The 11,632-nt window shown below is 40.0% G+C and overlaps 1 protein-coding gene across 1 annotated transcript; it reads right to left on the bottom strand.

Moving 5' to 3' along the window:
• Positions 1–1,031: 1,031 nt before the first annotated feature.
• Positions 1,032–7,210, bottom strand: LOC120051870 (regulator of G-protein signaling 4-like). Its single transcript, XM_038998755.1, has 5 exons — positions 6,894–7,210; positions 6,524–6,622; positions 4,144–4,205; positions 2,984–3,147; positions 1,032–2,573 (listed from the first exon to the last, which is right to left on the bottom strand). The coding sequence occupies exons 1-5, from the start codon at positions 6,935–6,937 to the stop codon at positions 2,337–2,339; spliced, it is 606 nt and encodes a 201-aa protein (XP_038854683.1). The 5' UTR covers positions 6,938–7,210; the 3' UTR covers positions 1,032–2,336.
• Positions 7,211–11,632: the final 4,422 nt, after the last annotated feature.

The raw sequence follows: 11,632 nt of genomic DNA, 5'->3' as shown, positions 1-11,632 counted from the left end.
AAACCACTGGTGGCATGTCTTGTGTGATATGTATGGGTGTCTGAGCTGAATCTTATTTTATTATGCAGATAATCTGGAATTTTCATCACAGTAATATCTATCATAAAAACTAGAAGAGAAGCAGTTCTTCTCTCGTCAATCCTCAACCAAGAAAGACTAGCATGCGTGTTGTTGATGTTAGTTCTGTATGTGCAGTTAAGGGCACAGGTCTTCTTCAAGGATTTTTCCTGTGCTTAGCTCCAGTCCTTTACAATTACAAGCATACCCATAACATGATGCAGCCACCACAATGCTTGAAAATATGGAGACTGGTACTCAGTAATGTGTTATATTGGATTTTCCCCAAACATAACACTTTGTATCCAGGACAAAAATGTCATTGCTTTGCCATATTTTTGCAGTTTTACTGTAGTGCCTTGTTGAAAACAAGATGCATGTTTTGGAATATGTTTTATTCTGTAAAGGCTTCCTTATTTTCCCTCTGTCAATTAAGTTAATATTGTGTAGTAACTACATGTTATTGATCCATCCTCAGTTTCTTCTATCACTGCCATTCAACTCTGTAACTGTTTTAAAGTCACCATTGGCCTCATGGTGAAATCGCGGAGCGGTTTCCTTCCTATCCGGCAACTGAGTTAGGAAGGACGCCTGTATCTTTGTAGTGACTGGGTGTATTGATACAGCATCCAAAGTGTAATTCATAACTTCACCATGCTCAAACGGATATTTAATGTCTGTTTTTTTTTACCATAGGAGCCTTTCTTTGTGAGGCATTGGACAAACTCCCTGGTCTTTGTGGTTGAATCTGTGTTTGAAATTCACTGCTCGACTGAGGGACCTTACAGATAATTGTATGTGGGGTAAAGAGATGAGGTAGTCTTAACAAAATCATGTTAAAAACTATTATTGCACACAGAGTGAGTCCATGCAACGTATTATGTGACTTGTTAAGCACATTTTTACTCCTGAACTTATTTAGGCTTGCATTAACAAAGGGGTTAAATACTTATTGACTCAAGACATTTCAGCTTTTTATTTTGAATTAATTAGATTTTTTTGTTGAAAAGCACAATTCCACTTTGACATTATGGTGTATTGTGTGTAGGTCACTGACAAAAATCTAAATGTTATCCATTTAAAATTCAGTCTATAACACCACAAAATGTGGAAAATGTCAAAGGGTGTGAATATTTTCTGAAGAAACTGTAGCAAATAGCAGTGGCAATACAGTCTGCTACCATTCTCAATAGTTTCCCATCAAGGTTGTCTATACCCAGTGGTTTTTTGATTACTGATTGATAACCATAGTTTTTCCACCTCTCCCACACTAAATTGACCATTCAAAACAGCAATCCTTCTCTTTCATTATTAGATCTTTCATACAAAAATATGATGTTTCACTGTTAATTGTTGTCATTTCACTTAAGAGTTTTTCCACTTTACTAGTGAAATAGTAATTGAAATGACTGGCAATATCGAGAGGTTTTCTGCCCACAACATCATTTAAGGTCATCCAAAGTATTTTTCCATTGTGTTTTATGTAATTTATCTTTTTTTAGTCACAAGCTTCCTCTTGAGAAGACAGCTAGTTGCTAACCAGTCAATGTTCAGGTCACCCAGAAAGTGGGATAGGGATGGATAGAGAGGTAGTTCCTCATTGTTTTTCCCTGTGTTGTGAAACAAAACATCACCTGGTCATGACTTCATCGGCAGGTTAACAGAGGGCAAGTGAGCTACACCTCAGCAGTGCACAAACTAGCCTAAGGTAAAGTAATGATAGAAAAACAAAAACATCAGTCAGGTGAAAGGAGCTTTTAACACCAATCCAGACATAGTTATCTCCATTCATAAACTATTATCTAATTTAACACTCAGTTTGAGGAAGAGCATTTTCAAGTCGGAAAGCATTATTGGCAAACATGCATGACTTAGCGTTGAACCCTTGATGAAAGCCAGACAGAGGGGATACAGGGAGCTGACCAGAGTGAAATACCTAAATGCCTGTTTGAATCATTTGACTCTTGTTAGAGCTCAGGAAGATATTAAATGGAAAGAAAGTAGACCCTCACAAAATGAAAATCAGGAGAAAGAGGATGATATTTCGTCCTGAAAATCACATCTCTGATCGTTTTCTTCTCTCCCTCTCCAAGCATACCCTAGTCTGAAAGATAAGCAATTTGTGATACGTGTTCAAATAGTTATCTTGAACAACGGACAGAAAAAATCTAAATCCACCCACTCATAACAATGTTTTCTCTTCAAGACTACCTACTCTTTCCCTCACAGATTATGACAGAGTGCTTTAATTGTCAATGTTTCTCTCTCTCCATCTCTGTCTATGCACCACCGTTCTCAGAACAGCCTCTCATCCCTCCCCTTTTCTCCAGAGCACTGAGTTGGGTGGTGGTGGGCAACGGGGACAGATCCTGGATCAGTTTGGAATAGAGGAACCTTCTGTATGAGTCTTTCTCCATCAAAGTGAAGATTTTCTGCTGGGCATTGTCGAAACAGAATGGGCCGGCATTCGACAGGTTCTGTCTGGTCTCCTCTCGCGTTGCTGAGTCCAAGTTCACCTGAGAGGGAGAGGGAAAATGAGATATATAAGTAATGAAATACAACATGGATACTGTATCAACAAAAGGTGCCATAAAAAGCGCTATAAAAATCCAAAATGGCAATCATAAAGGAACCACCACAGGTGCTTTTAGAAAGGGAGGAATCGTTAAAGAGGAAGAAGAGGATACATCAACAGGATGTATGAAGTGTTTTCAGAATCCATGTCAAAGGCACTCATGCAGGAATATCAAAAGCTTTTATATTAATGGAGAAAACTGATGTATGGAAAGAGCCAGGTCATTACTCATAAGTGTATTATGACTCCAACAGGTCTGTGTAACACAGAATACTGCCTTTGAATGAAACCATGTCGGGATAGCAGAGATTACCAAGGGAAAGTTTAAGCCAATTTTTATTTCCATTTTACCTCGTTAAGAGCGTCTGCCGCGACGTACTGGTCATAGATCTGTTTGGCTTTACCTGCCATATTTTTGGGGGCTGACATTTTGTATTTCTCACAAGCTTTCCAGAACTCCATGTTCTCCTGGCTGAACTCTGCCTTCAGGAAGGTAGTGAACACCGTACGGCCAGCTGATAGACAGACAAAGAGAGAGAGAGAGAAAGAGGAAAGATTAGTCAGGTGCTGGGTTTTACGATTTATATGAAGCTACACACTATTATGCTCCTAATGAAATGCTCCTAAAGAGAGAAACAGAGAGCATCCCTCTGAAGGGAGTCATGGAGGAAGCTATGGAATGTTGGAGGTCAAGGCCAGGATGGTTCTCAGGAGGCCGTTGCTCCTACTCCGTGTCCCCACGGAAAGTCTGACACCACAGGGACCATCAGCTAGCTCACACACACACACACACACACACACACACACACACACACACACACACACACACACACACACACACTATTACAGGGAGAGTGTAGAGCAGCAGGCCCTCAGGGGCCACCCAGCATTGCCTTCAGACACGTAGCACATGACCAGAGCATGAGAACACAGCCATGTAAAGTCCCCAACAACCCACAGCCAAGTACCCTACAGCCCACACAGGCGTCATGATAGTCTCTTAAACAGAGAGACAGGGGGCAGAGAGACAAGGGAGAGAGAGATATGAATGTCCCTCAAGTTAGAGTGTTTGTAAACATGTAGTCCTGTATTGTGGTGTAACACTAGTGTTGTGGCTTGGTAGTGGCAGAGTTTTGACAAAGATTTAGGAGTTCTACACAAGGGGCAGGAGAGAGCTTCTTTCAAATGTTTTTTTACAACTTCTTAATTCATAAAACCACCATCCCATTATCGAAAGTGTTTTCACATGTGAGCGCATTTGAGCAAGAATGACTCCCGGATTCTGCATTAGTAGGGCGGCAGGTAGTCTAGTGGTTAAGAACATTGGGCCAGTACCCAAAATGTGACTGATTCGAATTCCCCAACTGACTAGGTGAAATATATGTCAATGTACCTTTGGACACTTAACCTTAATTCCTTCTGTATGTCGCTCTGGATAAAAGTGTCTGCTACATTACTAAAATGTAAATGTATGTCCATAAGATGTCTCCTTTGATTTGTGACAAACTCACCTTCACTATTCATCAGGTTGTTGAAGGACAGTTTCCATTTTTCCACATCAGCAGGTGAAACTCTAAAACCAGAGAAAGAGCATAATCAGTATATTGGGATTAACAATAATATTTTCAATATTTTGGGCCTCCCGAGTGGCGCAGCGATCTAAGGCATTGCAGTGCTAGCTGCGTCACTACAGATCCTGGTTCAATCCCAGGCTGTGTCGCAGCCGGCCGTGACCAGGAGACCCATGAGGTGTCGCACAATTGGGTCAGGGGGGGTTTTGCCAGCCGGGTTGTCCCATCGTGCTCTAGCAATTCTTGTGGCGGATGCTGACACGGTCGCCAGGTATACGGTGTTTCCTCCGACACATTGGTGCGGCTGGCTTCCGGGTTAAGTGAGCATTGTGTCAAGAAGCAGTGCGGCTTGGCGGGGTCGGGTTTCGGAGAACGCACGGCTCTCGACCTTCGCCTCTCCTAAGTCCATACGGGAGTTGATGGGACAAGACTGTAACTACCAATTGGAAATCACGAAATTGGAGGGGGGAAAAAAAAATATATATATAATGAATGGGTTTTGTTGTAAAACTCTATATATTATATTTATTTTAAAATACTAAAATACAAACTCCCATGCATTTGACCCAGGTATTTGAAATAAGTATTTGAAAGTGGCCTATTTAGAGGAAATAATGGAAAATACCTTCAAATACTTCCAATATAATTAGTTGATTCGGGCCACATTATTGAAAATAATCATTTAAAAACACATATTCAAATACACATGTATTTGAACCCAGGTCGGATTTCAGTACATCCGTTGTCTGTTGATATCCCACAGTTCTTGACCTGCAAATTGCTAACAGCCTATATTTTAATGATACAAGCAGATGTCATATCTATCATCTTACATAATGCTCTTTACAACAGGACACTACTGTGTTTTCCATGAGCATCAACCATACCATATACACCTCTTTGAGTTAATGAGTAACCAAGCATACTAAAACATGTCAATTAAGTATTAAAAGTACAATTTACAGTTTTTGTCCATAAGTACATTATTTCACACTAGCTGCAATCAGATTATCAAAGTGTATTAACATTACTGCAGTGGTGGAAAAAGTACCCAATTGTCATACTTGAGTAAAAGTATAGATACCTTAAAAGAAAGTTACTAAAGTAAAAGTGAAAGTCACCCAGTAAAATATTACTTGAGTAAAAGTCTAAAAGTATTTGGTTCTAAATATACTTAAGTATCAAAAGTACATTTAATTGCTCAAATATACTTAAGTATTAAAAATAAAAGTAAAACTATAAATCGTTTCAAATTCCTTATATTAAGCAAAGCAGACGGCAACATTTTCTTGTTATTAAAATTGACTAACGATGCATTTGTATTTAGTGAGTCTGCCAGATCAGAGCCAGTAGGGATGACCACGTGTTTATTTAGGAATGTAGTGAAGTAAAAGTAAGAAAATATAAAAATAAAAAAATAAAAAAAATATATATATATTTTTAAATATAAAATAAAAATATATAATTGTAAAGTAAAGTACAGAAACCCCCCAAAACACCTTAAAGTAATACTAAATAATAAACTATTTTTACTTAAATACTTTACACCACTGCATTACTGTAAATTGTGGAGATAGTTAAGGGGTTATATTTATTTGTTTTCACTCCAAGCACACTAATTAGATTAGTCCTAATGAAAGGAAAGGTCAGGCTGGATATTGTCTAAGCTAACTAGTTTAGGAACAGCAGATGTTCCCTAGGGGGAGGACTCCAACACAGCAAATCAACCTGCATTATAGTTCTATACCTACGTGCACACTGGTTATTGCCTTGAGAGTATCATTCCCCATGGTGTGCTAAATTAATTTAATAGAATCTGAATGCTGTTTTATAAATGACATCTGGTATGTTGTTCAATATTATGTATGATGATTAGAATCAAGTGCTTGTTTGCTGCTCTCATACAACAGGTCTCCCTTGTCTTAATGTCCTATAAATAAATTATATATCAATCAACACATTCAAGGTTAAAAGGTTTCAGTATTCACAGTATCCACTGTGATTATTATTATTATCTGACCCTGCTGGTCATCTATGAACGTTTGAACATCTTGGCCATGTTCTGTTATAATCTCCACCCGGTACAGCCAGAAGAGGACTGGCCACCCCTCAGAGCCTGGTTCCTCTCTAGGTTTCTTCCTAGGTTCCGGCCTTTCTAGGGACTTTTTCCTAGCCAACGTGCTTCTACATCTGCATTGCTTGCTGTTTGGGGTTTTAGGCTGGGTTTCTGTATAGCACTTTGTGACATCGGCTGATGTAAAAAGGGCATTATAAATACATTTGATTGATTGATTGATTGATTATTCTCCTGTACACTCACCTCTTGGCAATGTTGGTCTTCTCTTTTATCTGTTCCTTGTCTGGTGGAAACTCAGGCTTATGGAGCAGAAATCCAATCTTGTGCTTGATGTCTTTGGCACTAAGGGAGGAGAAGTAGAGTGGGTAGTGTTAGGCTACATAATGTATAAATATCAAATTAAGACACAGACGTGTGTCCTATTATTATAGCAGAACCAAGATGCCTGACACGCAAGGCTTGTATTCAACATACAATACTGTCTGAAAATCTCAGATTACAGTACAGATATTACATCATTTATTTGTTAGGATTTCACATGTATTACATGTCTGTTACTAGTGATCTAAAACAACATAATAACAACCTCAAACAACTAAAATAGCCATCTTACCTTTTCATACAGGTTGCAGGCAGTGTTGCTAATCCCTTACACATGTTGCCTCTTTGCTAAATCAAAATCAAGGAGAATGATTTGCAGTGGTTTTGAGCGCAGAGGAAAAGGTTGTAATATTATGACTGGTAGTCCACTCAGTAAGTCAGCAGTACGCTCTGTCTTAGTGAAGCCTCCTCCCACAGTTGGGGTTTTATACAGCTACAGTGCTTAAACGCTGACGAAGAGCCAATCACAGCCCTCACTGGGCTAAGTATGCTCTCTTAATTTTCTCAAAGAGGAGAAATGATATGAGCAGGGAGAAGAGCACAGAAGTGGGTAACAAAACTCAGCTTCCTTTGATCTATATGCCGGTTAGCAGAAACACACACATACTTCTGCATACATATTTAGCCGGCATATGTAGGCATTTAACCTCTGCAAGACTGCCCAGAACAGAGCAGCCTGCGCAGGAAATGTAATGCAGTGCAAATGGTATATGGCTGATTGTTGTACATTTTTGTCTGATGGCATGTTGGCAACTGTTTGTTGGTTAAACTAACTCCTCAGGTTGAAATACCCAGACCTGTGCAATCAAATTGTGAGCGTGTATGTGTGTCAAAGTGTGTGTGTGTGCGTGTGGTCTTTCAAAATCACCGCTGGGCAATGTACAACAATGTGTAACAATCAGTCACATACCATTTCCATTGAATTTCATTTCCTGCGCATACTGCTCTACTCTGGGCAGCCATCCAGAGGTTAAATGTCTACATATGCCGGCTAAACATGTACTCAGAAGTATGTGTGTGTTACTGCTAACCTGCATGTAGAACAAAGGATGCTGAGTTTGGGCGGTTGATGACAGGAGAGGGTGAGGGAACATTCTGGGAATATGGAGTTTGAGATGGGAGGAGTTGAGGATGATGTCAATGTCATTTTAAAAGACCACTAAGTAACAGAGGTGGTTTGGTTAACCACGCTCGCATGAGGATTAACCTTGCCTGAGACCTGAAGAGATGCACTATCTCCCTGAAGTACATGACAGACAAGAGCTTTGAGGAAATGGACCCTGTGTTACCTCCCTGAAGAGTTCACACTGATATTCACACCTACAGACTGAGAGGACACCGATAATAACATAATCTCTCACACACACATAGAAACACACACAGATACACAGAAACTCATTTTTATTATATTTTGGTTAGAGGTCTAAGGAGTGCTGTTGACAAAGCACAATGTTATCCCTGCTGCATTCATTCTGTTTACTCTCTCTGTCTTTGTTATGGCCAAAACAAAAGTGAGTAATATCCTAAAGAAGAGAGGAAGAGAGAAAGAGAGAGAACAATCGAGAGAGAGAGAGAGAGAGAGAGAGAGAGAGAGAGAGAGAGAGAGAGAGAGAGAGAGAGAGAGAGAGAGAGAGAAAGAGAGAGAGAGTTGTGTCTGTGGATGATTAGTTATTTAGAGAAGCAGAGACAGAGATGGTAAAACATCTATGCTACCCTGTTCTGCAATCTACATACAGGGGCGATTCCGTGGGAAAGTCAACCTGAGCATGCATAAATAAAGTTTGTCATTTCCAACTAAAGCCATGTTCATAATTATCCTTAAAGTCTATAATATAAAATGAATGCAATGTCCTACAGTACTTGAGTGATTCCTCAAGCAATACCATGATTTTGGGGATTAAAAAAATGGAATCCATAGAATAGTCTTTTGATTGACGTATATTTGACATTTGTATCTAAAAGCATAATTGAGAAATAATAATCCAAAATTGTGACATTTTGACCTTACACAGGCCTCCTTTAAGACTCCCTGATGTTTCATTGGGATGTGCTAAAAAGCTCAACTTGGTGTCATATGAAGCTTTACTGCTTGCTGTGTAATATGAGTAGTATATATAAATATATATATATACTTTTTTTATTACATACATTTCTGAATATTGGAAAATGTAAATATGCCATTTTAGATTTTGCAAATATTTCTAGATATTTTTAAACATAATATACTCTACGGGCATATCAAAGTTAAAGCCCATTTCATACAGAGAAACAGCATTGTAGGCAATGTAACCAAACACAGCAATCCTTTTACTTGTATCATTGCATATCCTGCAAATCACCAGCTGAGGGCAAAAATGTATTATCAATTTTCACATTCACTCTGTTGGCAATGCTTACCAATTGGATCATAACTCTAAAAGTAGCAGAGATCCCTCTCTGGAATTGTGATATGCCCGTAGAGTATATTATGTTCAACAAAATATTGAAAAATTAGAGAAATCAAAAATCTATATTTACAAAGTTATTGAAATCAAAACACTATTCTTATTACAGAGCAAGCGATAAAACTTCAGATGACAACAATGTTTGCTTTGTAGCACCTACAGATGAAAAAATATGAGTCTTAATTAAAGGAGGCCTGGTTAAAGCCAAAATGTCATAAATATGCCAACTTTAATAAGTCATTTCTCAAATATATGTCAACAATCCTTCCTCCAAAGGACTATTCTATGGATTACGTTTCGTGAAAATCCCCCAAATCATGGTCTTTCTATGTCTGAGTTTTGTGAGGAATCACTCGCTTAAACTTTTCAAATAAAGCCTGAACTCCAACATATATCAACATCTGTTGTATATGTTCAACCCAGTACCAGTTTATGAGCGTCAGTCTGTGATTGTTTTCCAAAAATATAGACATCACAAGACATGATGCCTATGATATGCATCATGTACAGTATATTGACGCTCAATGCTTTCAACACATGATATACGCACAAGGTGGCTAAAAACAGACCTCCATCCTATGCTAGCTTGCTACCGATGGCCCGGCTAGCTGTCTGAATGTCAATATGTCAATGTCAATATGCCTTGTCCATTGCTGTTCTGGTTAGTGTTTATTGGCTTATTTCACTGTAGAGCCTCTAGCCCGGCTCACTATACCTTATCCAACCTTTCAGTTCCACCACCCACACATGCGATGACATCACCTGGTTTCAATGATGTTTCTAGAGACAATATATCTCTCATCATCACTCAATACCTAGGTTTACCTCCACTGTATTCACATCCTACCATACCTTGCCTGTACATTATACCTTGAAGCTATTTTATCGCCCCCAGAAACTTCCTTTTACTCTCATTTCTAGACGTTCTAGACGACCAATTCTCATAGCTTTTAGCCGTACCCTTATCCTACTCCTCCTCTGTTCCTCTGGGGATGTAGAGGTGAATCCAGGCCCTGCAGTGCCTAGCTCCACTCCTATTTCCCAGGGGCTCTCTTTTGATGACTTCTGTAACCGTAATAGCCTTGGTTTCATGCATGTTAACATTAGAAGCCTCCTTCCTAAGTTTGTTTTATTCACTGCTTTAGCACACTCCGCCAACCCGGATGTTCTAGCCGTGTCTGAATCCTGGCTTAGGAAGACCACCAAAAATTCTGAAATTTTCATCCCTAACTACAACATTTTCAGACAAGATAGAATGGCCAAAGGGGACGGTGTTGCAATCTACTGCAAAGATAGCCTGCAGAGTTCTGTCCTACTATCCAGGTCTGTACCCAAACAATTTGAACTTCTACTTTTAAAAATCCACCTCTCTAAAAACAAGTCTCTCATCGTTGCCGCCTGCTATAGACCACCCTCTGCCCCCAGCTGTGCTCTGGACACCATATGTGCCCCCGGTCTATCTTCAGAGCTCGTGCTGCTAGGCGACCTAAACTGGAACATGCTTAACACCCCAGCCATCCTACAATCTAAGCTTGATGCCCTCAATCTCACACAAATTATCAATGAACCTACCAGGTACCACCCCAAAGCCGTAAACACGGGCACCCTCATAGATATCATCCTAACCAACTTGCCCTCTAAATACACCTCTGCTGTTTTCAACCAAGATCTCAGCGATCACTGCCTCATTGCCTGCATCCGTAATGGGTCAGCGGTCAAACGACCTCCACTCATCACTGTCAAACGCTCCCTGAAACACTTCAGCGAGCAGGCCTTTCTAATCGACCTGGCCGGGGTATCCTGGAAGGATATTGATCTCATCCCGTCAGTAGAGGATGCCTGGTTATTTTTTTTAAATGCCTTCCTCACCATCTTAAATAAGCATGCCCCATTCAAGAAATTTTGAACCAGGAACAGACATAGCCCTTGGTTCTCTCCAGACCTGACTGCCCTTAACCTACACAAAAACATCCTATGGCGTTCTGCATTAGCATCGAACAGCCCCCTGATATGCAACTTTTCAGGGAAGCTAGAAACCAATATACACAGGCAGTTAGAAAAGCCAAGGCTAGCTTTTTCAAGCAGAAATTTGCTTCCTGCAACACAAACTCAAAAAAGTTCTGGGACACTGTAAAGTCCATGGAGAATAAGAACATCTCCTCCCAGCTGCCCACTGCACTGAAGATAGGAAACACTGACCGATAAATCCACTATAATTGAGATTTTCAATAAGCATTTTTCTACGGCTGGCCATGCTTTCCACCTGGCTACCCCTAACCCGGTCAACAGCACTGCACCCCCCCCCCCACAGCAACTCGCCCAAGCCTTCCCCATTTCTCCTTCTCCCAAATCCAGTCAGCTGATGTTCTGAAAGAGCTGCAAAATCTGGACCCCTACAAATCAGCCGGGCTAGATAATCTGGACCCTTTCTTTCTAAAATGATCTGCTGAAATTGTTGCCACCCCTATTACTAGCCTGTTCAACCTCTCTTTCGTGTCGTCTGAGATTCCCAAAGATTGGAAAGCAG

Source organism: Salvelinus namaycush, chromosome 8 (assembly GCF_016432855.1).
Source record: "Salvelinus namaycush isolate Seneca chromosome 8, SaNama_1.0, whole genome shotgun sequence".
In the NCBI taxonomy this organism is placed as follows: Eukaryota; Metazoa; Chordata; class Actinopteri; order Salmoniformes; family Salmonidae; genus Salvelinus; species Salvelinus namaycush.
Note: the sequence above shows the minus strand (reverse complement) of the source record. Positions and strands in the feature narration are given on the sequence as shown.

Coding starts and splice junctions, on each gene's coding strand:
- LOC120051870 (XM_038998755.1), bottom strand. CDS start 6,937: ATGTGTAAGGGATTAGCAACACTGCCTGCAACCTGTATGAAAAG. Junction 6,623..6,893: donor CCTGCAACCTGTATGAAAAG/GTAAGATGGCTA, acceptor CTCCTCCCTTAG/TGCCAAAGACATCAAGCACA. Junction 2,574..2,983: donor CGGCAGACGCTCTTAACGAG/GTAAAATGGAAA, acceptor TCTCCCTCTCAG/GTGAACTTGGACTCAGCAAC.